This window comes from Notamacropus eugenii, chromosome 5 (genome assembly GCF_028372415.1).
Source record: "Notamacropus eugenii isolate mMacEug1 chromosome 5, mMacEug1.pri_v2, whole genome shotgun sequence".
Taxonomy (NCBI): domain Eukaryota; kingdom Metazoa; phylum Chordata; class Mammalia; order Diprotodontia; family Macropodidae; genus Notamacropus; species Notamacropus eugenii.
Genome location: NC_092876.1, coordinates 55,485,301 through 55,513,201, shown reverse-complemented (window position 1 = coordinate 55,513,201; position 27,901 = coordinate 55,485,301). Strand labels below are relative to the sequence as shown.

The window sequence follows — 27,901 nt, the reverse complement described above, 5'->3', positions numbered from 1 at the left end:
CTATGAGCATTTATTAAGCACGCACATGGTATCAGGCTAGGAATAGGAACTCTACAGGCCAAATAGACAATGATCCCTACCCTCAAGGAGCTTACAGCCCACTGAACTGGGCAAGAAGAGCCCTGAGGGACCATGAAGATTCTAGATCCTGTGACCCAGTGTTGAAGGGAGTGGGCTTAGGGGTGGGGGCTGTGTCAGGGAAGAGATGAACCCAAGGGCCATTAGTAACACAAACAACAGAAGCAGTGGTAGTAGCAGCAATAGCCTGGTTCCTTGATCAAGCCAATAGGATGGTGCTGGTGGGCTCCACATCTTTCTCCTCCACCAGGCTGCTTTATTTAGGAGCTAGGGGATTTGCCAGGTCAGCAATGGCCTTCTTCAGCTAGAGGAGAAGAGAAGATGGGCATGGATTGTTTTGGGGTGGAGAAGGGGTACTCAAAAACCAAATAACATTGTCTCTCTGGCCCCAACTTCCTGAAGACTTTTCCTCTTGGCTTAGCCTGGAACTTAGAACTAAATTCTAGAATCAAATCCCCCCGGGAACTCCTGAGACCTGAGTTGCCCCTTGGACAAGGAGTTGGACTAAAGACTGCATGAGGTCTAGACCCTGAGCCATTAGAGTTATTTCAAATCAATGTCCACCTCCGTCTGGTTCCTCCCTGCCCCATCCCTGGTACCTCCACCCAGGAGATGAAGCCCACCACTCGGCCCATCGATGTCACCAAGATCCTTTGCATTTTCAAGAGTTCAAAGAGGTTGTGGACCTGGGAAAGAGAAAGGTGGATTCAGTACTGCAAAGGGTGGGGAGAAGGCAGGTATCCTGAAAGGGTGAATTTAGCAGAGCTTCTAGGATGAGCTCAACAAGGAGAGATGTGTTGTAAGATAAAGTACTCTTAGATGCCCTTTGGCAAAACCCTGCTTCACATTTGCCTCAGTTTCTCCACTTTGAAGAGTGGTGGGATGGTGGGCAGAGAATGAACACATTCCCTGTAGTTCCCAAAGTAGCCAGCAGGGGACAGTCTGCTCCCACAGAAGAACCTTCCCAAAAGTAGGGAACTGAGAGGCTGGGAATTGGACCACAGGGTAGGGCATAGCATGGGAAGGGACCTTAGGGAACGTCTAGGTAGTATAATCCCTTCATTTTTACAGAGGTGCAAACAGACCCAACAGAAGTTGAGGAGATTTGCCCAAAGTCTAAAGTGTACAGACTTCTGACCTAGGACAAGTCACTGACTCTGGACTAGTCAGTCAGCAAGCACTGATTGAGTGGCTACTGTGTGTGTAGGCACTATGTTAAGCACTAGGGGCAGAAAGAAATTCAAAAACTGTCCCTGCCCTTGAGGAGCTCACCCTCTAAACTGGGAGATAACATGTAAATAATGAGGTACCTACAAGATTGATAGAGGCTATCCAGACAGAGGAGGTGGAGGAGGTGTGGTGAGTAGGTTGAGGCAACTGGGTGGTGCAGTGGATAGAGTATTGAACCTGGAGTCAGGAAGACCTAAGTTCAAACCCTGCCTCACACTTACTAGCTGTGTGATCCTGAGCAAGTCACTTCACCCCTTGTTACCTCGGTTTCTTTAACTGTAAAAGAGGGATAATATCATCTACCTTCCAGCATTGCAGTTACCACTATTCTTACCAGTATTTGTAAAACACTGTACAAATGCTAACTAAGATCTCTGGCTCTACACCTACAATCCTCTGAGTTTTCCTTATCCTCCCTTCTCCCTGTGTTGATGATGGTCCAAGGGCCAATATGTAGACATAACAACAGCTTGCTATATATATCCCCCAATGTGAGGCCACCATTGAACTCAGATCTTCCTGACTCCATGGCCAGTACTCTATCCACTGAGCCACCAGCTCCCTTATCAGGGAAACATTTCATCAAAATGAATCTCCACAATTCCAAAGAATTCATGAGGACACATACTATCTCCCTCCAGAGAGAGAACTGATGAACTCAAAGTGCAGAACGAAAGATTTTTTCTCTTTCTTTTTTTCCTTTTTTTTTGAATGTGGTTAGTGCAGAAATGTTTTTCATGAGTATAAATTTTTTTTTATTTTTTGAATCATCAGTAAATTTTATTTATGAATTTATGAAATAAAAATAAGCATTTCTATAACAGTACAATGAAAAAAGATGACTGCACATCAAACTGCAAATTTACTATGCATAACTTGCTATCCCTTTCAAATATATAACATAATTATCATGGGTATTTATTTATTTTTCTTCAAATTTGTAATAGGTTTTCTTTTTCTTGCCTTCTCATTAGGTGGAGGGAGAGAGAGAATTTAGAAGTGAAAAGAAAATTTTAATTTCTGTGCTTTAAAAGGAAACATTTTAAAAATAAAGAAAAGATGAATCTACAATTCACCCAAATTGAAGCCCTCTCTGGTGCTGCAGATTCACAAGACACCAGAGCTCAAGAATCCAGTAGAACAGAAGCTCCTTGAGTGCAGGGACTGTTTCATCATACTTTGCTTTTTTCTCCTTGTGTGGCCAATGCACGATGCCTGGTCCATAGGAGGTCTTTCCTAATGAATGTGTGTTGAAATAGACCATAGAGATCCATCCCACTTAACCCTGGAATTTTACAGATGGGGAAACTGAGGCCCAGAGGAGGGAATAATACTTGCTCAAAACCACACAGCAAGAAAATGGCTGAGCCAGGATTGGACCTGAATCCAGGTTCTTTGCAAGTGTCCAGACAGCCCCTCCCTGTCCTCCCTTAGTTCTGATTCACACCTTTGAAAGAACCTTCCTCACAGCCCCACCGCTCTCTGCCGCCCCCTAGCGCATGCCTGTTTAGTTACCTGGTGTAGGGAAGTCTGGGGAGACAGCTGTAGCGTCACAGGATCCACAGGGCAGCCTCCAGCCAGGATCTCATGGAGACGCCACTGGGAGGAGAAAGAGAGGGGTGAGGTCGTAGCAGCCAAAGGGTCCTATCTTTCCCCCGCCCCCGACCCCCACCAAACTAGATTAGATGTGTGTGCGTTTGTCCTTCATTGTCAAAGAAAGACATGACTTGCACTTGACTTTGTTCTGAGTGAGGGAGGGCTATGCTGGTCACCAGCCTCTCTTCTCCTCCAGAGCCATCTGAATCCAGTGACCAGATACTCATCGGGATGACTGGAGATGACCCAGGATGAGACAACTGGAGTTAAGTGACGTGCCCAAGGTCACACAGCTTGTGAGTGTTAAGTGTCTGAGGTGAGATTTGAACTCAGGTCCTCCTGACTCCTGCACTGGTGCTCTGTCCACTGCACCACCTAGCTGCCCCTTAAACCAGACTACATTGAAAGGACATGGGAGAGTTTCCACCTGCCCTCCCTCCTTCCTCCCCCCCTTCCTTTTTCTTTCTTTCTTTCTTTTTTCTTCCTTTCTTCCTTTTCTTTATTTTTCTTTATTCACTCCTCCCTCTTTTCCTTCCTTTTTTCCTTCCTCACTTTTCCCTTCTCTTCCATCTTCTCTTCTCTCCCTTCCTTCTTTCTTTCCTTCTTTCTTTCTTCCCTTACAAACCTATGATTTTATCATATATGAAAAATGAGCTCTACCAATGCAGAGTTACCACAGTCTCTGTAACTTAGAGTCATCAGGGTGATGAAGAGATTGAATGACTTGCCCAGTCACATAGTCCTTATGTGTCTGAGGCAGGGCTCCAATCCAAGTCTTCCTGACTCCACTGAGAGCTCACACTGCCTACCCATAGCAGAGCTTTAGGACAGGTTACCAGTTGGGGGAGGGGTTCCCTACTACCCTGTATGGGTCTGAGCCCCTCCTCCTCACTCCCACCTGGGTCTGCCAGCCCAGTCCCTCACTATGGCCTCAGCCTTCTCCCCTCTCTCCTCATTGTGCTCCCTCCTTTAGAAGGTTAAGTTAGATATCTCCTCCCACCACCCTTATCTTGGGTGTGTGGTTGGGCTTGGGCATTGCCTCCAACACTTCACCCACCTGGTGCCTGGGTGCCTGGGTGGTCGGCTCTGCCTGCAGGAATGGCAACAGCTGGTCCCTATGTATGACACCCACCAAGAGTTGGGATTCTGGAGCAGGAAAGAGAAAAGGAGAGAAGAGACAGGAGCATGTGATTGGATGAGAATTCAGGTCAGACCTCAGTGAAAGTGGTGGAGGGAGAGGGCAGGGCAATGGATCAGGAGAACAGCTGGAGGAGGTAGAACAGTCCACTGAGGGGGGAGCAGGAGATGGAAAATTAAAGGGTAGAGGAATCTTTGTGGAAAGACCCAATGGGCTTTTCTTCTAGTCTCCCCACTAGCCCTGGCTTAGAATCATAGAATATTAGTGCTGGGAGGGACTTGTGGTCTTCTAGGACAGTGGTATCAAATTCAAATAGAATGAAGGCCACTAAATGATACGTAAAAATCCCTGATGGTGCACGTTGGCTTAGAAAACCACATATTAATATTATCTATGTTCTGTTTCATTTTTGCTTGTTTTGTTTTAATATTTCCACATTACATTTTAACCTAATTTGGTCCTAGTCAGGAATGCTGGGTGTTTGCTACATTTGATCTTATTTTATAAAGAATAAAACAAATTCACAGAGGTTATATGGGGTTTTCGTAGCCACACAGCTGGGGAGGAATTCACCTAGGTTGTTGTCCTAACCTTTTCTGCCTCCCTCTGTAATAGCCCTCACCCCACAGCTCAGAGAACCTCCCCAATCCTCTCCAGATCTTGAAACACTCAGGGAAATGGTACCTATTGGGGGGAAATCTGGGGCAAAGGAACAGAGGTGGAATTTGGAGGTGTGAACTCGCAGTCAAATCCTGAATCTGCCTTCTGGGTAGCAAACTGTGAGTCTGGTGACTTCCCTGCCCTTCCCTTGGCCTCAGGCTGGTTCCTCATCTGCAAAATGAGGACTTCTCAAGTCCCTTCTGTCTCTAAATCTGTGAACCTATAATTATCTACTCAAAAGCCTCCAGTGACTCCCAGGGGTCCCCAGAGCAAGCCTGATCCTGGCATTCAAAGCCCTCTATGATGTGTCTCATCCTTGCTTTTCTCAATTCATTCATATCCCTCACTCTCATGGACATTATGTTCCAGCTGGACTGGACTTTTAGCCATGGAAGAAACCTCAGAGATCAACCAGTGTGAGCCATTCCTGATCTACCAATCCCCTCTACAACAGCCTCCCCCACCCATCAAGGTCTCCCATCCTACCTTGGGACAGCTCCAATTGTTAGGAAGCTTCTCCTGACACTGAGGTTAACGAACTCTCTCTCTCCCACCTTCTGTCTCTCTCTGTATCTGTGTGTGTGTGGATGTTTCTCTCTCTCTCTCTCTCTCTCTCTCTCTCTCTCTCTCTCTCTCTCTCTCTCTCTCTCTCTCTCTCTCTCTCTCCAGCTTCTGCCCATTGTTCCTAACTGCCCTTGCTCTCAGGGGCCAGGCAGACTAAGGCTAGCCCATGGGCTAGCCCATGCCCACACTGGAATGAACTCCCCATCTCCATTTGGAAAATAGCTTCCTTTCCTTCAAGCTTCAAATCAAGTACTCCTCCATGAAGCCTTTCCTGACCAGTCTCCTCCACCAAAGCTTCCTTTCCTTCAAGCTTCAAATCAAGTACTCCTCCATGAAGCCTTTCCTGACCAGTCTCCTCCACCAAAGCAAACATACTTTCTCTCTCTTCAAACTCTCTATTACACAGTTAAGCCCTATCACCATAGATACAGAGACAGAGAGACCTCAGAAGCTATCACATCCAACCCTCCCCTTTTACAGAGGGAGAAACTGAGGCTCAAGAAGTGACTTAGGGCTATAGATATAGAGCTGGAAGAAATCCAAGCCCTTCATTTTACAAGAGAGGAAATAGAAGCTTAAGGTCACAAAGGTAGCTGGCATATCAGGTGGGATGTGAATTCAGGTCCTCTGGCTAAACATATTATGCTATTTGGATCTCTCCATTATACTTCACTGCCCTCTGGGTCCTAGTCATGTGGGTATTTAGCCTTCTCACCATCAGATCATAAAGTCCTTGTGGGCTGGGTCAGTGTTTTATCTTTCTACCTTGGTAGCCCGATGTTGACCATGGCACCTTGTATACAATAGGTGCTTTATAAAGGTCTCTCCTGCTTCCATCCCTGGCCTTTTCTCCTCTAGGTAAGAGACTAGAAGGAAAGGAAGGGAAATGTTCAGCCCTCTCCCTCCCACAGGTCACCTGCACTCTCCACCAGGGGGTATTCAGAAGCTTCCGTGGAGGTCACAGTTTGGACCACCTTATCCAAGGAAAAATCTTTGGCCAGGGTAGTGATGTTTGGATTCATGAAGAGCTCAGCAGTCACCCAATGGGAGCTGTGGACAAAGGAGACTCAGTCAGGGAAGGAGCCATGAATGACCCCCTGGGCAGTAATATGGCCTTTATGTTGACCTGGGAATCTGCAGAGGAGGGTATCAAGGCAGCTGGGGGGAGAGACTCCTTTTGGTCTAGGCCAGAGACAGAATATGTAAGGAATCACTAGAGCTGGAGGATCCCTTAGAACACAAGATGTCAGAGCTGGAGATACCCTTAGAAGGTAGAATATCAGAGCCAGGAGGATTGTGGAACCATAGTTCCAGAGCTGAAAGGCATTTTAGAGGCTATCTGGTCCAAACCAAACATTTACTTGTAAAAGTAAATAAACTGAGGACCAGAGAGGAGAAATTTCATGCTCCAGGTTACATAGATAGTCAGCAGCATAGAGCCTCTGCCTCCAGCCAGTGCTCTTTCCAAGATAGCAGCCCCTATGCGGGAGTCCTGGGCCTTCCTTCCAGTCCACCAAGCAGCTGGCAATGGCTAGGACTCACTTGAGTTTGCGTCCTAGGACCCGGGGCAGATAGGGAAGCTTCTTCAGGATGATGCCATTATCATAGAAGGAGGGCTGGAAATTCTGACACACAGCATTGGCAGCCAGCACAGCCATCAGTACAGGAAGCACATGGACAAACTGGCCTGTCAGCTCAAAGGCCAGCAAGGCTGTGGAGATGGTGTGAGTCACTGCTCCTGAGAAGGCAGCAGCTCCTATCAAGGAGTTGGGAGGAAAACTGGAAGTTAGCTTCAGACCACCATGACCCAATCCTCTCTCTACCTCCTGGAACCTCTGGGTTTAACAAGGGTGCTGGGGAGGGGTCAACGCCTAGAACCAAAGGCCTAGTTTAGAGTGAGCCTGAGATGCTCCCAGAGGAAGGGGGCAACCCTGGGAAAGACTTGTGTACTTAAGCAAGATTGGCCTTGGATCAGAGCCTTCCTGTGGTTCTGGTTCCTGTGACTCTGAGGCCAGGCTTAGCTTGGTGTCCTTTGCTTACCACTACCTGACCACAGACAGCTCTCCTCAAACTGCCCCAGAGGCTCAGGCATGGTTAATATTCTTTGGTCACTCAAAGAAATTTACCTGCCAGGGCATATGCACCAGGAATGATGGTATTGATGACCCCATCATCCGTCTTGATGCCCTCTGGGAAGATGACAGCCAGGATCTCACCAAAAATTCGTCCAGTGGCAGCTCCTGGCAAAAATTGGGAGAAGGGTAAGAAGTGAGACCCGATCTGCTCTACTGCCTGAAAGGTCCTGAAGTCTTTCCAGGTGCCCAAACTGTCCTTAAGATAAAATTATGGAGCAGAATACCTTCAGTCAGACAACTGTTGGGGGTCTAGTCCTCAGAATCACAGATATATAAACTCATAGCTTTAGAGTGAGAAAGAAACTTGGAAGTCTTTGAGTTCATTTTATGGATGAGAAAACTGAGACCTATGAAGTTTAAGTGACTTGCCCAAAGTCACATGGAGGATTATAGCTTTAGATCTGGTTTCTACAATTAAATGCCCTCATTTACAAATGAGAAAAATGGGGCACAGCCAAGATAGAGGAGTAAAGACAGGGACTCACTTGAGCTTTGCCTCAAACCCCTCCAAATACCTTTAAAAATAACTCTAAACAAATTCTAGAGTAGCAGAACCCATAAAATAAGAGAGTGAAGCAAATTTCCAGCCCAAGACAATGTAGAAGGACATCAGGAAAGGTCTGTTGCACTAGGGTGAGAGAGGAGCACTCTCCAGTATGGTCCATGCCATCTGAGTTCTGGCCCCAGCAAACCCAGAGCAGGGATCAGGGTAACCGAATCAGTGGCAGCAGTGGTTTACAGACCTCTCAGCCCATAGGCACCAAAGACAACTTAGAAATTGGGCAGGAAAGATCTGTTTCACCTAGGTGAGAGGAGAGAACAGTCCAGTGCAGGCTGTGCACAGCCCAGGTCCCAACTACCCAGGAACAGATCTTGGGAGTGACTGAATCTGCAGCTGCTTCCAGAGCTCTCAGCCTACAGATGGTAAGGGGATCAAACAACTCGTCAGAAGATTACAGGGGTCTTTGTGCTAGCACTAAGGCAGAAAGCACTCTGTTGCTTTGCCCATACACAGATTCTGATCCTGGGTGGCAGCCCCAGATTGAGAAAGAGCACTAGCCTAGCAGAGCTTGTGACCACAATGGAAGGAGGACCCTCCTCACAGTTCTAGGGCAGAAAAGCATGCTTGTGCATTGCTCACAGACCAGAGCACAAGCAAGGAGAGTAGTAAACACCTCTCCTTAGATCAACCACCTTGGGAGAACCGGAAATTTACAGGTCCCTGGAAGTATCACTGAAAACAGCTGCACAAAATCCCTGAAGCTTGGACAGTGCACCCTGGAAGCAGAACCCTACTTTAACATAGAGTTAAAAGTCAAGTAATGAGCAAACAACTGACTGTAGAAAGTTACTATTGGGACAAGGAAGATAAAACACACACATAGAAGGAGATAACAAAATCAAAGCTTATACATCCAAAGTGTCCAAGAAAAATATGAATTGGTTGTGGGCCATGGAAGAGCTCAAAAAGGACTTTGAAAATCAAGAAGGAGATGTAGAGGAAAAATTGGGGAGAGAAATGAAAGTGATGCAAGAAAATCATGAGAGCTTGTTGAAGGAGAAACACACAAAAAAAATACTGAAGAAAGTAACACCTTAAAAAAACAGAGTAGGCCAACTGGCAAAAGAGGTTCAAAAAGCTAATAAGGAAAAGAACGCTTTAAAAAGCAGAACGGGTCAAATGGAAAAGGAGGTCCAAAAGTTCATTGAAGAAAATAATTCCTGGGGGGCAGGGCCAAGGTGGCAGAGTAGAAAGATAGACCTGTAGAAGCTCCCCCACATAACCCATAAAATACCTGTAAAAATGACTCTAAACAAATCCTAGAGCAGCAGAAGTCACAGAATGACAGAGTGAAAGAGATTTCCAGCCAAGGACAGCCTGGAGGGGCAAGAGGAAGGCTCTATGGCACCAGCACGGCAGGGACAGGACCCAGAGTGGATTTCAGGGAGCCACCAGGTGGCACAGTTCCCAGGTTGCTTGGACCATGGACACCACAGACAAAGGTCAGTGAGAAAGCTCCTTCACCCAGAAGGGATTGCAGTCTGGACCCAGGGTTGCTACCACAGCAGCTGCAGCGCCCATTTTTGGAGCCCTCCACCTGGAGCCCCTGAGGGAATTGAGCAGCTGATCTGAATCCCATCCCTGAGTGGTGGCCCTACCCTCCACCTAAAGCCCCTGGAGGAATTGAGCCACTAACCTGAATCTCAACCCTGAGCTCCACCCTGGGAGCCCTCCCCCTAAAACCTTTGGGAGAACTGAGCAGCTGATTTGAATCTCAGCCCTGAATGACTGCCCTTTCCCTGCCTAAACCTCCTGGGGGAATTGAGCCACTGATCTGAATCTCAGGCCTGAGAGCAGCCCTGGGGTGAGGAGGAGCTCTGGCCTAGTAGAGCTGGAGGTGGTTATGGAGAAGGAATTCTAATCTCAGATCCTGGACAGAAAAGTTGTTTGTTGCTCCCAGACCAGAGCACAAGCCAGGAGAGGACTAAACTCTTCTCCCTTGATTTTGCCATGTTGGGGGAACTGAGAACTTACAGGTCCCCAGAGTATACCCCCCTTTTGACAAAGGACTCAAAAATCAAGTAACTGACTGGGAAAATGCCCAAAAAAGGAGAAAAAAAAAAGACTATAGAAAGTTAATTTCTTGGTGAACAGATATTTCCTTCCATCCTTTTGGATGAGGAAGAAATATGCTTGCCATCAGAGGAAGTCAAGGCTTCTGCAACCAAAACCTCAAAACAAATATGCAATGGTCTCAGGCCATGAAAGAGCTCAAAAAGGATTTTGAAAATCAAGTAAAAGAGGTGGAGGAAAAATTGGGAAGAGAAATGAGAGAGATACAAGAAAAGCATGAAAAGCAAGTCAACAGCTTGCTAAAGGAGATCCAAAAAAATGCTGAAGAGAATAACACCTTTAAAAATAGACTAACTCAAATGGCAAAAGAGGTTCAAAAGCCAATGAGGAGAATGGTTTAAAAAGCAGAATTAGCCAAATGGAAAAGCAGGTTCAAAAGCTCGCTGAAGAAAATAGTTCTTTAAAAATTAGAATGAAGCAGATGGAAGCTAATGATTTAATGAGAAACCAAGAAATCACAAAACAAAACCAAAAGAATGAAAAAATAGAAGACAATGTGAAATATCTCACTGGAAAAACAACTGACGTGTAAAATAGATCCAGGAAAGACAGTTTAAAAATTATAGGATTATCATGATCAAAAAAAGAGCATAGACATCATCTTTCAGGAAATTATCAAGGAAAACTGCCTTGATATTCTAGAAACAGAGGGTAAAATAAATATTGAAAGAATCCACCAATCACCTCCTGAAAGGGATCTGGAAAAAAAACCCCTACGAAAGTTATAGCCAAATTCCAGAGTTCCCAGATCAGGAGAAAATATTGCAAGCAGCTAGAAAGAAACAATTTGAGTATTGTGGAAATACAATCAGAATAACACAAGATCTAGCAGCTTCTATATTAAGAGATTAAAGGGCTTAGAATATGATATTCCAGAAGTCAAAGGAACTAGGATTAAAACCAAGAATCACCTACCCAGCAAAACTGAGTATAATACTTCAGGAGAAAAAATGGTCATTCAGTGAAATAGAGGACTTTCAAGCATTCTTGATGAAAACACCAGAACTGAATAGAAAATTTGACTTTCAAATACAAGAATCAAGAGAAGCATAAAAAGGTAAACAAGAAAGAGAAGTCATAAAGGCCTTTCTAAAATTGAACTGTTTACATTCCTACATGGAAAGATAATATTTGTAACTCTTGAGACTTTTCTCAGTATTTGGGTAGTTGGAGGGATTATACACGCACACACACACACAGATAGATAGATAGATAGATAGATAGATAGATAGATAGATAGATAGATAGATAGATAGATAGATAGATAGATAGATATAGATATAGATATAGATATATAGACAAAGAACATAAGGTGAGTTGAATAAGAAGGGATGATATCTAAAAAAATAAAAGTAAGGGGTGAGAGATGATTATGTTGGGAGGAGAAAGGGAGAAATGGAATGGGGCGAATTATCTTTCATAAAAGAGGCAAGAAAAATCTTTTTCAATGGAGGAGAAAAGGGAGGAGGTGAGAGAGAAAAAGTGAAGCTTACTCTCTTCACATTTGGGTTAAGGAGGGAATAACATGCTCACTCAATTTGGTATGAAAATCTATCTTACTCTACAGGAAAGTAGGGGAGAAGGAGACAAGTGGGGTGAAGGAGATGATAGAAGGGAGGGCAAATGGGAGGAGGGAGTAATCAGAAGTAAACACTTTTGGGTAGAGACAAGGTCAAAAGAGAACAGAATAAATGGGGGGCAGGATAGGATGGAGAGAAATATAGTTAGTCTTATACAACAAGACTATTATGGAAGTCTTTGGCAAAGCTACACATATATAGCCTATATTGAATTGCTTGCCTTCTCAGTGGGGATGGGTAGGGAGGAAGGAAGGGAGAGAAGTTGGAACTCAAAGTTTTAGGAACAAATATTGAGAATTGTTTTTACATACAACTGGGAAATAAGAAGTACAAGTAATGGGGTATAGAAATCTATCGTGTCCTACAAGAAAAAAGAGAAGATGGAGATAAGGAAGGGAGAGGTATGATAGAAGGGAAGGCATACTGAGGCAAGGGGTAATCAGATGTAAGGCATTATGGGGTGTGGGAAGGGAAGAGAAAGGGAGAAAACTTGGAACTCAAAATTTTGTGGAAATGAATGTTGAAAACTAAAAATAAATAAATTTTTAAAAAAGAAAATAATTCCTTAAAAATAAGAATGGAGAAAATGAAAGCTAATGATTTTATGAGAAATTAAGTAACAATAAAACGAAAGCAAAAAAATAAAAAATAGAAGACAATGTGAAATATTGCCATGGAAAAACCACTGACCTGGAAATTAGATTTAGGAGAGATCATTTAAAAATTATTGGACTCTCTGAAAGCCATGATAAAAAAAAGAGCCTAGACATCATTTTTCAAGAAATTATCAAGGAAAACTGCCCTGATATTCTAGAACAGAGAGTAAAATAGAAATTGAAAGAATCCACCAATCACCTAATAAAAGAGATCCCAAAATGAAAATTGCAAGGAATATGATAGCCAAATTCCAGAGTTCCCAGGTCAGGGATAAAATATTGGAAACAGAAAGAAACAATTCAGGTATCATGAAACCATAGTCAAGATAACACAAGATTTAACAGCTTCTACATTAAAGTACCAGAAAGCCTGAAATATGATATTCCAGAGGGCAAAGGAACTAGGATTATAATCAAGAATCACCTACTCAGAAAAACTGAGTATAATCTTTTGGAGGGAAATGGACATTCAATAAGACAGAGGACTTTCAAGCATTCTTGATCAAAAGACCAGAGCTGAATAGAAAATTTGACATTCAAATATAAGATTTAAGAGAAGCATAAAAAAGGGAAACAGGAAAGGGAAATCATAGACTTAATAAGGTTAAACTTTTCACATTCCTACATGATAAGATGATATTTGTAACACGTAAGACCTTTATCACTATTAAGGCAGTTAGAAGGAGTCACAGATGTGAGTTGAATATGAAGGGATGATATCTAAAAAATAAAAAAAAAAAAGGTGGTGAGAGTAAAATGTACTGGGAGAAAGAGAAAGGGAGAAGTAGGATGGGGTAAATTATCTCACATAAAGGAGGCAAGAAAAAGCTTTCACAGTGGAGGGGAAGAGGGGGGAGATGAGGGGAGTGAATGAATCTTACTCTCATCAGAATAGGCTCAAAGACGGAATAGCATACGTACTCAATCAAGTATAGAAATCTATCTTACTCCATAGGAAAGTAGGAGGGGAAGGTCAAAAGAGAATGGAGGGATAAGAGGGAGAGATGATTGGGGTTTGGGGATAGTCAGAAGCAAAACACTTTTGAGGAGGGACAAGATGAAAGAAAAGAGAGAATAGATTAAATGGGGGAATAAGATGGAGGGAAATACAGTTAGCAATAACTATGAAAATTTTGAAGCAAGTTTCTCTGATAAAGGTTTCATTTCTCAAACACATAGAAAACTGAATCAAATCTGTAAAAATAAGAACCATTCCTCAATTGATAAATGATCAAAATATATGGTTGGTTTTCAGATGAACTAATCAAAGCTATCTATAGCCATATGAAAAAAATACTCTCACTACTGACTGGGAAAAATGCAAATTAAAATATTTCTGAGTACTACCTCATACCTATTACCACCCTCCCTCACTCAAAACAAAGTCAAGTGCAACTCATGTCATCATTTCTCTGATGGCATGGTCTTCTTTGGCAACAAAGGACAAACACACATACACCTATTAAGTTGGCTAATAGGACAGAAAAGGTAAATTACAAATGTTGGAGGGGATGTGGGAAACATGATACATTAATGCATTGTTGGTGGAGTTGTGAACTGATTCAACCATCCTGTAGAGCAGTTTGGAACTATGTCCAAAGGGCTATAAAACCATGTATACCCTGTGACTTAGCAATACCACTACTAGGTCTGTATGCCAAAAGAGATAGAAAACAAAAAGGAAAGGACCTATACATACAAAAACATTTATTGCAGCTCTTTTCTGGGGGCAAAGAATTAGAAATTGAGTAGCCGCCCATCAATTGCGGAATGGCTGAACAAGTTGTGGTATGTGAATATGATGGAATATTGTGCTATAAGAAATGATAAGCAGGATGCTCTCAGAAAAACCTGAAAAACTTGCATGGGCTGAAACAAAGTGAAGTGTACTGTGTACAAAGTAATAGCAACACTGTAAGATGATCAGCTGTGAATGACTTAGCTATTCTCAGCAATCCAATGATCTAAGACAACTCTGAAGGATTTAGGATGAAAAACGCCAGAGAAAGAAGTGATGGCGTCTGAATATAGAATGAAGCATATTTTTTTTACTTTATTTTTCTTGAGATTTTCGTTTTTGGTCTATTTTCTTTCACGACTAATATGGAAATGTTTTTCAAGACTACACAAGTATAACCTATATGGAACTGCTTGCCTTCGCAATGTGGGGGAGGAGGAAGGGAGAGAATTTGGAACTCAAAGTTTTAAAAATGAATCTTAAAAATTGTTTTCACATGTAACTTGGCAAAAAAATAAATTACTAAAAATTAATTAATCATTTCTTAAAATGAGGGTCAGCATTGTAAGGGCCTTGCCCCAGGTCACACAAATAAGGGTCTGAGCCAGGATTCACACCTAGGTCTTCCTGCCTCCAAATCCATCATTCTCTCTACTCCGGGGGGAAATCTAAGGCATCTGTTTCATTCTGTCTGAGCAGGAGTCCCCTCTAAAGTGTCCCCAACCAGGAACCATTCAGTCTCTGCTTGAAGACTTCCAATGAAGGTGACCCCACAGCTTCCTGAGTTTCCACTTTTGAATGTCTCCAATTGTTAACAAAGTTTTCCTTACCTTGAATTAAGATTTATCTTTCTGTAACCTTCTATCCAGGTGGCCCCTTCATTGTGGGCACAATGGATAGAGCACTGGAGTCAGGGAGACCTTAGTCCAATCCAGCCTCAGACACTTACTAGCTAGGTGACCCTGGACAAGTCACTTAACCCATTTTGCCTCAATTTCCTTATCTGTAAAATGAACTGGTGAAGGAAATGGCAAACCATTCCAGTATCTCTGCCAAGAAAACCCCAAATGGAATCATAAAGAGTCTGAAACAATTGAAAACAACCGAACAACAAGCACCTTCCACTCACTGTTCCTAAGTTCTCCTTTCTGGTACCAAGCAGAATATGTCTTTCTTCTTCCATGTGACAGATCTGGAAATACTTGAAGACAGCTATCAGGGTCCCCTTGAGCCCTTTTTTCTCTAAGTTAAACATGCCCAGTTCTTTCAAACAATCCCAGAACAGCATGATCTTCAGTCCTCTCCTCACCATGCAGATTGCCTTCTTCATGTGTTCCACCTTGCCAATGTTTTCTCTATAATGTGGTGCCCAGAACTGAAGAGGACATTCTAGATGTGTTCTGCCCAAGACAGCATGCATTGGGACTTATTACCTCCCTCATTCTAAATGCTATGCTTCTCTTAATATGACCTAAGGTCCCATTAGCTTTTGTAGTGGCCACAATGCCTAGCATCCTTTCTTACACACAAGACTTATTCTGCAAAGACTTACTAAGTGAATGTCTTCAAGAGCATCTGGCAGGCAGTCCATTCCCAGGTCCCAGACCTCTTCCACATATACTGGGCATGCAGGGAGTAACTTTGCAAGTTAAAGATTATATACTACCAACCACCTATAGACCCTCCAGACTCACCATAGACAAATACAGGCAAGAAATATCCAGCTGGCATGGGTATTGTGGTGGCAAGAATCAACATCCAAAACTGTGGGCAGAGACAGGGTCCTGGTGTAAGGGCATGTTTGGAAGGGATGCCTAGCAGGTAAGAGATATGAAGGAGGGAAGCATAGAGGGATGAATGAGAGTATAATCTTAGGCTGGATGCTGGTAGGATAAAAGATCTCAGCAGGGTGAGGATACAGATGGGGCAGTAACTGCCCAAGCTATGTACTCCTAAGCACCAGCTTGGAGGCCTAGCCACCTCATGTTTCTGAATAGTTCATAGGCTCCCACAGTCATAGACTGAGCCAGCAGGAACCTGGGTGAGGTCTAGTCCCCTGGTGCTGCAGATGAGGCAAGAAGGCCTCACCTCATTGTCCATATCCCTCTTTTCGTCTCTTCTCCCATTAAATGGAAGAAAGGAGAGACAGTCCTGGCCTCTTTGTATCCCCAGAACTTGTACAGTGCCTGGCACATAGTAGGGGCTTTCACACAGGGACTAGGTGTCAGAGCTGGGGTTTTAGCCCAAGTCTTCTGGCTCCAGAGCCCAAGCTCTCTCCACCAGCCTGCCCAGGCTGGCCCAGGTACAGCCTCAACAGCAGCAAGCCAAGATGGTCAGGGAAATAAAGGGGTAGAAGAGATGGTACCTGAGTGGGGAAACTGCCAGGTTAGAGAAGGCAGCAAGGAAGTCAAGGGGACCCAGGTGGGGACACTTACCTTCATGGCCAGGAAGAAGGCAAGGGTGCCAAAGATGGTAAACTGGGGATGGTACCACTCAAACCATAGATTGTTGGGGTCCACTTCTGGAGGCCATTCAGGGGAGGAATTCCGGGAAAGCAGGGCCCAGGATTTGTTGTCAAACAGTGAATCAAGGTACAAATTCATAGACAACTGGGGGTGGAGATGGGAGTAAAAATTCTCTTAGATGTTTTTCCCTGCTCCCCTTCCCAAACCCCACCATTGTTGTCTCCTACCCAAGGTCTCCAAACTCATCTAGGGAGCCTTCCCTGTCCACTCCTACTGATCCCTGCGCACAGAACCTTGACTTCCTCTGACCTATTGTACCAATCGAAGTCTGAAGTAGCTGATCCTGGAGTCAGAAAGACCTGAATTTAAATCCAACTTCAGACACCTATTAGCTTTGTGACCCTGGAGAAAGCACTCCACCTCTGTCTACCTCAGTTTCCTCAATTGTAACAGATAATAAGAGCATCTACTTCAAAGGGTTGTTGTGAGGATCAAACAAGATAATATTTATAAATAATAATATTTATAAAGGTCTGAGCACAGTGCCTGACACATGGCAGGCACTTAATCAATGTTTCCTTCTCTTCCCCTCACTTGGCACTTAGCATTCACTGTGTGGTGTAGGTGGTGCCTGGGGGTCCTGTCTCCTCATCTAGACTGTTCTGAAAGCAGAGAGCCTTGTTTATACTTCTCTGCAGTAATGGGCTCTGGTGACATATGGGGGGAAGCACTGGACTTAGATTGAGGGACCTAGCTCTGCCCCCTCATGTCCCTCTCACCCTGGAGGCCATGAATCTTCCCAGGCTGTGTGGGTAGGTGATGGAGGCCAGAAGCAGGGCCACCAGGGCTGAGTACACAGGCTTGCTGGAAGGGAGAGAAAGGCAGCCAGGATCACCCCATTCTATCCCTTCCCCAGGGGCCAGAGTAGAGATACTGGGAGTGAGGGGCAGTCTTGCAATGTTCTAGTGATTTCCCTTCTTAGGGGTCTTCCATTGACTCTGTAGAGATCCTGTGTCTGCCTAGGGCTGTTGTCTCTCCCCACCCCCATCCCCATTGGAATGCAAGCTCCCTGGAGGCAGGAACTCTGTTTTTGTCCTTCTATGTACAAGGTTTGGCACCCAGTAAACACTTAACAAAGGCTTGTTGACTGGGCATGTTCCACCTCACCTCATTGTCCAGATCCCTCTTATCCTTGGCCTCTTTGTATCCCCAGCACTGGTACAGTGCCTGGCACATAGTAGGGGCTTTTGTTGTTGTTCAGTGGTTCAGCCATATGACCCCATGGAACATGCCCCCCCAGACCCCTCTATCTTTCTCTCTCTCCCAAAGTCTGTCCAAGCTCATGTTCAATGACACTATACAACCATCTCGTCCTCTGCCCTCCCCTTTTCTTTCTGCCTTCAGTTTTTCCCAGCATCACTATCTTTTCTGATGAATCCCATCTTTTCATCATATGGTCAAAGTATTTAAGTTTTGTAGGCACTTAATAAGTGTTTATTGACTGAGTGATTGATCCTAGGTCCTGGAGTACGGCCTGATCATCAGGGCTATGGGCTCAGAATTGGGGAAGGGGGCCCAGCTTAGCTGATGGGTGCCCAGGAAGAGTTGTAGTAAGAAACACCATCCACCAAACTCTTGCCAGCCCCTCATCCTGGTTCATACTCTGTTGCAAGCAGTTTTTTGATGATCCAGTTTGTTCGAACAAACGGTACAAAACGGCGATGGGCAAAGAGGTAGGCACAGCTCACAATCCCACAGATAAACCTGGAAGGAGAGGGGACAAGAGATACCCTGAAATCCAACTCAGATTCCCTCCCCTATCCCTAATGGGAACTCCAGAAATAAGTCAGCACTGGTATCTGTAGAGCCTGGGGTTCACAGTAGAGGAAAGGGGGGACTGGCAGGCTAGGGGCACCCTGAGAATAGGGAGGCCCATGCCCAGCTAAGGGCCCACTCATCCTTCTGGGTCTCTACCCCTTTTTGTATCTACTTACCCAAGCAGTACAAAGAAGAAGATTTCTGGTAGGTCAAAAGGTATATCTACTCGAAATCTAGTCTTGAAGAGGGAGGTGATGGTCTCTGGGAGAAAGATGGAGTAGAAAGGAATCACACCTCAGATCCTTAGCTTAATCTGCCTTGCCCCCACACCCACACTTCTCAAGCCCCTTTCCCAGCAGGAAGTCTCCAAAAACTCTTAGCCTGGCACTCACCTTGCTCACTGTTGAAGACAGCTAGGAGCCGAAACATGAAAGCCCCACAGACTGAGGAGAAAAAGCCTCTCCAGTAATTCCAGACAGCAAAGTGGGAGGACATGACCTCGATGCTGAACAGGACCCCTGTGTGGGGAGGGACGGGCCACAAGAGGTACAGCCCAGCCTCTCCATCAGACTGATAGCTAATGACAACCCTACCCAATGGGAAGACCCCAGAATTAGGGGAGGGGGGAGCTCTGTTCTTCCCCTCCCTCCTTCCAGATCTCACCACTGATGGGCGCCCCAAAGACAGTGGCCACACCCACTGCTGCTGCAGCCACCAACAGCTCATTCTGCTTGATCTTGTTCTGAGAAAAAGACAGACCTTAGGACCCAGTGGTCCTGTCTCTTTCCTGGCCTCCAGACATCCTCCAGTTCTGAATGTCCCCACCCTAGGTTGTAAGAATCATTTAAAACCAGAGCTAAAAGGGACGTTTATGTTGAAACTGAAGCTGAAACACTTTGGCCATATACTAAGAAAGGGACTCATTGAAAAGACCTTGATGTTGGGAAAGACTGAAGTCAAAAGGGAAAAGGAATGGCAGAGGGTGAAATGAATTTGGACAGACTTTGGGAGACAGAAGATGAAGGAAGGGCCTGGTGTGGGATCACAAAGAGTCACACATGACTCAGCCACTGAACAACAGCAAAACAGACTTCAGAATGTTGAATGTCCAGGCAGGAAGAACACAGGATGTCAGACCTGAGAGGGATGTTAGAAGAGAGAGTATCAGAGCTGTAAGGGATCTTGGAATGTAAAAGGGACCCAGAGCACAAAATGTCAGAGAACCTTAGAAAATAAAATGGCAGAAAATGGCAGATCAGGAAGGATCCTTAGAACACAGGATGTCAGAGCTGGGAGGGCCCTTAGAACACATGTGCAAGCTGAGCATGACTTAGACTAGACATGGTCCTGCAGTTTCCCTGTGCTATCCCACTTTCCCAATCTTTCCCAGACTCTTCAGCCAGAGCCCAGGGATTTCTGCAGCAGAGAGCCAAGCCCTTCAGAAGATGAGCATTGTACCACCCAAAGCCCCAGACCTTACCTCATACTCTCCAAGGGCTGAAATGCGCACCTTGCCCATGTAGGCGGCAATCATGCAGCAAATATGAGTGAAGGGTCCCTGGGAGGAAGAAGGGATGGATGAACAAAGCCAGGTAAGTGTGCCCCATATGCCAGGCAGCCACACACTCATCCCTGAGGCATATAAACTGTCCTCTGTCCTCCCATCCATCCCTCCCCCAGGGGCACAAACCACTTTGCCAAGAAAGATGGTGCTGCCAGAGGCCAGGGAGCAGGTGAGGCCCACCACTTTAGCGCCAAAGTTCTTGAGGTCCAAGTAATCCTCCAGGACTACACCAGATAAAATTACCTTCAGTTCTGAGATTCCAGAACCTAATAACAGAGAGAATATGAGAAGGAGAGAGCAAACGATTTTATTCAGCCACATGGAGATCAACAAGTCTGGAAGCCCCTATGTCCTGGTCATGTACCCAGGGTAAAAACTGGTAGAGCTGAAGGTGGTATCTCCTAATGCACTATCCCTCCCTATCTCTCCCCTCTTCCCCCAACCCATAATGACAGGAAGGCTGTGGTGGTATGGCCTCTGGAATCCAAGAACTTGTATTTAAATGCTACCTCTAATACTTGACCACTCTGGGCCTCAGTTTTTTCATCTGTAAAATAAGAAGTTGGACAAGATGAGCTCTGAGATTCCTTTGAGCTCCATAGCTATGGTCCTATGGTCCATCCCCCTTCACTCACAGATGAAGAAGCTGTGGCCCAGAGAGATAAATGACTTGCCCAGGGTCACACAAAAAAGTGGCAGAGCTAGGTTTTGAAGCTGGGTCCTCTGATCAAACCAGACACGCTTTCCATGTAGAGATCCAGGATTTTTCTCATAGGCCTCCTTCATTTCTGGGGTCTTCTAACTTCATAGCCCCAAGCCAGTGTATCACCTTGGTCAGTGCCACCCCCAATACTGTCCATTATGATGCAGTAGATGTATGTAAAAGTCAAAAGATCTGAGTTCCAGTCTTGGCCCTGCTACTGATTCAATATATGGTCTTCTCTTGGACAAATCTTCCAACAACAACACCACTCTATCTGTCTATCATCTATGTATCTATGTATCTATGTATCTATTCATCCATCCATCCATCTATGTATCTATGTATCTATCTATCTATTCATCCATCCATCCATCCATCTATGTATCTATATATCTATCTATCTATCTATCTATCTATAAACCAGAGATAATGATATCTATGTGATCTCCTTCATTGACATGAAGTATTGGACAGCACTTGAAAAAGTTTAAACCAATATGAAAATTCAAGATCCTACCAGTGGAAGGACAGCATGAGGTAGGAAGGAACATGAACTCCACTGAGCCTAAAATCTGGACACATGAGTTGGGATCTTAGCTTGAACATTTGTTGACTGACATGACTTGCACTTAACTTTGATTTGAGTGAGGGAAGGCTGTGCAAAGTCACCAACCTCACTTTCTTCTCCTGAGCCATCTGGGTCCAGTGGCCTGATATTTATCAGGGTGATGGGGGAAATGGCCCAGGATGCAATGTGACACCCTAGCCCTTTCAGGCTGAGGTCTTATCACATTCTCACTGTGAGTGAGATAAATCTATTCAATGAACAGGCTTCTTTAAGAAGTTACTCAAAGGATGGCCTCTTATATCCAAAACAAAAAAATCAAACTGGGAGGGGAAGACCCTCAGGGTTCCTGGTAAAAGGGAGATAAATTTCCCCTACTACATCCTCAGCCATGAGGTTGACCAACCACTGTTTGAAGGCTTCACTACCCTCCCCACCCAAGGCTGCCTATTCTATTGTGGGACAGCTCTCATGCTTAGCAATTTTTTCTTACACTGAATCAAAATCTGCTTCAATGAACTTCCAACCACTTGCAAAATTTCTCTGCCCTCTGGGACCAATTAGAATAAACTGAATCCCCCCTCTTTTTTTTGTTTTTTTTTTTTTTTTTTTGATTAAAGGTCCATCCCTTGAGTAACTACTTAAAGAAGTCTATTCATTGGATGAGTGTATCTCACTCAAAGTGAGAATGTGATAAGACCTCAACCTGAAAGGGCCAAGGTCTCACATTGCATCCTGGGCCGTCTTCAGTCATCCTGATGAATATCAGGCCAGTCAACCCAGATGGCTCAGGAGAAGAAAGTGAGGTTGGTGACCTTGCACAACCCTCCCTCACTCAAATCAAAGTCAACTGCAAGTCATTTCATCATCTTGATGTCATGGTCCTCTTTGAGAACGAAGGACAAACACAATCTGTGAATGAATAAGAGCTCCTCTCCTCTCCTCTCCTCTCGTGTTCTACCCAGGGGAAGGTACACTCCTTGGCCAAAACCTGCCTTTGTTCTTTTGGGTTTACTGGCTAGATTTCTTGCTCAAAGAACAAGTCTTAAAACCAATTCACTCAGAACTCATAGACTGGACAACAAGTCTCCACCTACCTAGAAAAGAGTGAATGTGACTATGGATAATCCACTAATGTTTCCTGAGCCTCAGTTTCCTCCTGTCTTAAAAAAAAGCTTATTCTGTCTTCTTCACAGAGTTATTATGAAGAAAGCATTGTGTAAAGCCTAAGAATGCTATGAAACAATACCATTATTGTTGTCTTTTTTCCTGGAGAAAAAGGATTTTAGGCCATGATTCTTACCTCCAGAGAAAGGGGTGATGCTCTGGGAAAAGCCAGTGGAGAAGGAGACCAAGGCTATGGGAAACACAGTCCAGGAGAGGTAGCGAAGAAGATGGTTGTCCCCGATTTCTCGATACAGCCACATGTGTGCTAAGAGAGGACCATGGAGGTTACAGGGCCAAAAGGCCTTGCCAACCTCCAGTGTAGTGTTTGGGAAGATGCCCTGCCTGCCATTCTTCATGGAAATGCCCCTGAGCTCCTTCCTGGCTTATGTGTGTGAATCAGTGTCAAGAGTCACCAAGGAAAGGATAAGGTTGAGGTTGGGGATAGTGGGTGGTAACCAGAAGAGACAGTCAGCTTGCCCCTCAAGATAGGGGTGTTTGCTGATGATTTCAAGAGTGATTCTGAGAAAGTAACTTACCTTGTCTGGGTCTGTTTCCTCCTCCATAAAATGGAAGAGTTTGGCCACTTTGGACATTCTGTGTTCTTAGGTTACAGAGTCACTACATCAATTAGGACCTCAGGGGTCATGTAGTCAAGCCCCTAACTGGAGATGAATTTCCCCTACACCATCCTTGGCCAAGTAGATGACCAACCATTGTTTGAAGACTTCACTACCCGCCCCACCCAAGGCTGCCTATCCTGCTGTGGGACAGCTCTGATGGTTAGCAAGTTTTTCTTACACTGAGACAAAATCTGCTTCAATGAAATTCCAACCACTTGCAAACTTGTTCTGCCCTCTGGGACCACACAGAATAAACTGAATCCCTTTTGCATTGAACAGCTTCCTATCCTCCCTAAATCTTTTTGCTAAGCATCCCAATCCTACTTCCTTCAAACTCTTCTCCCATGATGTGCTCTCCAGGCCTCCTACCACCCTGCTTACCCATCCTCTGAATGTGACCAAATTTGTCATCATCCTTCCTACCATCTGGCATCCAGAAGAAGCTAAATCAGCAACAGTCTACCCCCACCCCCCAAGACACACACACACACACACACACACACACACACACACACACCACACACACATACACACAGAGTTCAATCAGAGCTGAGGGCACCACTAATATTCTGGTCTAACATTCTGTGTTCTAAGGGTCCTCCCAGCTCTGACATTGTATTCTAAAGATCCTCCAAGATCCAACATTCCTTGATTCTGAATCATAATCATTCTTCTGGAAGGGCATAGGGAGCATTTTCCATAGGAAGGTAGATAAAAGGGAAGAGGAAGAAGGGGTATGTAGTGATGGAAAGAGGGATATGGCATTCGTCCTCAAGCCAGGCCACTCAGCTGGCATTGCAGATGCCTCTCAGCCAGGGCTGCCCTTTCACTCCAATGATATAAAAGGACAGGGCTGCTCAGGTTGGCAATACCCATAGTTACCACGGACGACCCTGGAGACAGCAAAGTTCATGGCAAAGCTGATGATCGCCATAAGCACTCCTAGGCCAACCAGGAAATACCAGTCTTCACCCACCCGGAAGAGCTGTCTCTTCACTCTCTCTAGGAAGCCTGCCAAGATGGAAGAGTCATGGTTAAGGTTAGAACATTCAGGGTATAGGGATCTGTTTGAGGGCAGTGGCCTAGGCTGGGTTAGCAATGAACCCCATGTCAGGCAGAAGTTTGGCTGGCCTGAGACCACTCAAAGAGGCAGAGAAAGGGAAGACTAGAGAAAGTCAGAGTGGTACAGCCTACTAACCTCAGGGCAAATAGATATCTGGCCTCAGGTTAGGAAGGACCAGTGGGTATCGCTTAAGAGAGCAAACAGGGTAGTGAGGCAGCCTGCCAGCAGAAGGTGGCACAGCAGCTGGCACCATGCCAGGGCAGATATCTACCCAGCCTCAGATCTGAGAGAGCCAGCAGGCATGAATGAGAGGAGCTAGAACCAGATGAGGGCATGCTGCCAAGTTGGAGAAGATGGCACAGGGAGAGGGGAGGGGGGAAGTGTGCTGTGCCCAGCCAACCATGGAGTTAGATTGCATAGAAATGGGTACAGCCAACTACTTCCTCCCTGCCTCCCAGAGAATTGCTGTGATGGGTATTTATAGCCTGGTGAGGAAGAGGGAGGCAGGCTCTCGGTGTCAGCTCCTGCTTATCATAAATCTCCTGCCACCCTACTGCTAACAGCAAACAAGGAAGCAAAGCCCACCCCCAGGTTGGCCCTCCAAGACCAGGGATTGGGAGATAGGACTCCAATAACCAGGCAGGAGACAGATGGAGCCTCTGCCCATCCCAGGGACCTGGAGGCTCCCTCCCTCCCCCAGAGGCCCGGCTCCAACCCCTGCCCTGACCCTGAGCTTTAGGCTAAGTATCTGGGACACCCATTCATCCAGAAGAGGCATCTTCCCCACCTCTATGTCCAACAAAGACAGGGTCCCCAGGGAAGAAAGAGCTCAATTCTCCCAGGACTATGGCCCTGTTCAGCATCTTTTGCCTGGCATTCACTGTGGGGCCACCCCAACTTCTTAGCCTTATCTCCTATGATCCCTTACACACACACACACACACACACACACACACACACACACAAACACAAACACACACACAAACACTACCCTCAGGTTATCCTGTATACCCAGAAATCTGTCTAGAGTGACCACTGCAGTGCCACCGACCTTCCCAGATAAGAAATTAGTATAAATGGGTGAGGGGTTAGCACCCTCGAACCCACTGTGGTGTTCACAAAGCCTAGTCAAAGAAGTGGGAGCCCCAGGCTGTACCTCCCAAGGCAGGAGGTTGAGGAGGGGGAAAGGCAGGGAGACCAGAGGACACTTGACTCTAAAGGACAGAGAGACCTGTGGTTCCCTCCCTACTCTTACAGGCAGCAGAGGGAAGCTGGGGAGCTTCACTTCTGCCCATTCCCAGGAGATGCTTGGCAGTGACAGTGCAGGAGGCAGATGAAAGGGAGTTGGCAGCTTGCCCATCTGTCCAACTCAGGGGCTGAGATTACAAGCTGAGTACTAGGGGAGGGACTATTTTTAGGGGCTGAGGTGGTCTCAGATAGAGAGAGAGAGGCCACTGAAAAAGGCAACAGGGAAGGGATAGAGAGGGAGGGTAAGATGAAAGGCCCAGAGAGCCCATGACCCTGCCCCCTTGCTCTTCTGGAGCTTGGCAGGCAGGGTCTCTCACCTCTGATTCGGCTCTGGGCCTTAGGGCAGGGACCCCATAGCTCCTGCAAGGTCACAGGATTCCCTGAAGCCCCTTCTCGAAGTCCCACCAGATCCTCCATCATGGGACCCTGCAGGAATAGACAGGAGGACCCTGCTAGGCAGCCCAGTCCTTCCCTGTGGCTCAGAGCACTGGGGCCTTCCTCCTCTGATCTGGGTGGGCTCTCCCTCCTAGTAGTGACTGTCTACTCACAGTCCACCCCCTAGCACCCCCCCAACCAGTCTCTAGCCAGAAACTCAGCTCAGAGGCTCAAAGAGAAGAGGAAAGAAAATTGGCTTGGTCACATACTGTGCTTCTTGCCTCAGTGAGTTAGGAGCTCTGGGCCTCAGGACCCTCATGGGAGACATGAAGGGCTTGGAGCAGATCATCTCCAAGACCCCTTTGGGCTCAGATATGCTCTGTTCTAAAAGCCTAGGATTCCTTCCTCCCCAAGGCCCAGTTCAACTCTTGTTCATATGAATGTGTATATTATACTGAGGAGAATTCAGAGCTGGGAGATAGGGAAATGTGATGTATGTGTGTTTGTGTGTGGTGTGTGGTGAGTGTGGTATGAACCTATGTGGTGTGTGTGTGTGATATGTGTATGGTGTGTGTGTGTGATATGTGTATGGTGTGTGTGAATGGTATGTGTATAACTGTGGTATGTATGTGTGTGTGATATGTGTGTGTGTGTATGCATGCAGGTAGGAGCTAATCATCTCTGGGAATGTGTGTGAGTCTATTTCTGTCTGTTTATATTTCTGCATTACGTGCCTTTTTCCTGTATATGTGCGCAGGTAGTGTGTCTGGGAGCACACTTTAGGAGAGTTCTCTGGCTAAGTCCCTCCAGGCTGGCATCAGAAAGAGCAGCCTTCACAATGTTTCTCAGGTCACCGGACCTTCCTGGGTCCCTCTGCCTCACCCTTGGGTATTGGGTCTCCTGGCAGTCTCTGCTCACCCCTGGTAGTCCCTTAGAGGAGAAGAAAGGTTGAAAGTGAGACTAGACTGTATCCCTGAATAAAAGCAGACAACCCCTTCTCCCCAAAACATCGCTGTGTTTGTAGGTGGGGAGTAGTCAGTGCCCGGGCAGTACCTACTGAACAGTTCTGCCCACCTGCTCTTTAGCCTCTATAGAACAAGCTGGCCTAGGGTTCTTTCCATCTCTCTTTCCTCAGCTCCCCAGAAAAGAAACTTGTTCCTGAACTGAAAGCATTGGAATTACAGCTAAAAGTTAATCAAGGTCTCATGTGGCCCAGTCCTTCATTTTATGGGGGAGGAGAACCAGAGGAGAGGAAGGAACTTACCCAAGGTCACACAGCCAGGACCCAGCAAAGCAAAGATTCTGGTCCAGATTCTCTGATCCCACCAGTGCTGTTCAAACGGTCTTCTCCCTAGACTGCTTCAGACATACACACACACCATCCCACAATGCTCCACAATGATTCAGCCTTTCCCAGGGATCCTATTTGGGCCCCCTACATCCAGAGGGCCACCTCTGACCAACACACCGTTGTCCTCATTCTAGTCACACAGACCTTCAACTCTGAGTCTCCCCCTCTGGCTCAGCTGCACCTGGACAGGTGTGAGTTCCACCAATCAGCCTTTTCCCCCTCTGCCCCCCTCCTCAAAGCGTGGAGCGTTTACAGTGGCTATTTAGAATGTCTTTGACAAGTCAACCTGAACAGGACACACCAGTTATTCTAGGCATGGAGGGAGGGAGCTAGCAGGAGGACCCCAGCCTTTTCCAGAGGGCAAGGAGCCCAGTCAGTCCACAGAGCAGTCTCAGGTCTGTGTCTGCTGTTGAGAAGCTGGCAAGGCTGGCAACATGAAGCCTCAAAGGGAGACCAAAGGCTTCCATCATCCAGCTCACAGAATCACTGATTCAGAGGTGGGGGCAGGGGGCTCAGGGGTTCTTCAGCCCATCTCCTTCATTATACAGAGGGGGGAACTGGGGTCCAGAGAGCCCATGACCCTTCCCCTTTGCTCCCCTGAAGCTTGGCAGGCAAGGTCTCTCACCTCCGATTTGGCACTGGGCCCTCGGGCAGGGACCCCATAGCTCCTGCAAGGTCACAGGATTCCCTGAAGCCCCTTCACGAAGTCCCACCAGATCCTCCATCATGGGACCCTGCAGGCATAGACAGGAGGACCCTGCTGGGCAGTGCAGGTTACACAGGTAATTAGTGTAGATTCCAGAGATTCCAGGCCAGGGCCTCTGGCTCAAGATGCAGGGAGGGATCTTCGTTTGCATGACGCTAGCATCATTTGGCTCACTCACTGAGTGTCAGAGCAGGGAGGGTCCCTAGAACATGGAATAGCTGAGCTGGGGGAACGCAGAATATTAGA

The 27,901-nt window shown here is 45.9% G+C and overlaps 1 protein-coding gene across 1 annotated transcript; it reads right to left on the bottom strand.

Moving 5' to 3' along the window:
- On the bottom strand, positions 1–27,702 carry LOC140504260 (chloride channel protein ClC-Kb-like). The gene is made up of 21 exons (XM_072608995.1): positions 27,575–27,702; positions 26,863–26,954; positions 25,541–25,649; positions 23,795–23,923; positions 22,429–22,557; positions 19,984–20,123; positions 19,774–19,851; positions 18,957–19,035; positions 18,686–18,811; positions 18,470–18,554; positions 18,138–18,239; positions 17,255–17,339; positions 16,446–16,619; positions 15,705–15,774; positions 7,393–7,506; positions 6,809–7,022; positions 6,183–6,316; positions 3,962–4,050; positions 2,824–2,907; positions 678–764; positions 1–382 (listed from the first exon to the last, which is right to left on the bottom strand). The coding sequence occupies exons 3-21, from the start codon at positions 25,641–25,643 to the stop codon at positions 335–337; spliced, it is 2,070 nt and encodes a 689-aa protein (XP_072465096.1). The 5' UTR covers positions 25,644–25,649; positions 26,863–26,954; positions 27,575–27,702; the 3' UTR covers positions 1–334.
- Between the last annotated feature and the right edge of the window lie 199 nt (positions 27,703–27,901).

Excerpts from the sequence above, each read along its gene's own strand:
- LOC140504260 (XM_072608995.1), bottom strand. The coding sequence starts at position 25,643 with ATGATGGAGGATCTGGTGGGACTTCGAGAAGGGGCTTCAGGGAATCCT. Across the intron at positions 19,036-19,773 it reads CAGCCCTTGGAGAGTATGAG|AACAAGATCAAGCAGAATGA; the intron begins GTAAGGTCTGGG and ends TCTTTTTCTCAG. Across the intron at positions 7,023-7,392 it reads TGGTGCATATGCCCTGGCAG|GAGCTGCTGCCTTCTCAGGA; the intron begins GTAAATTTCTTT and ends ACTCCTTGATAG.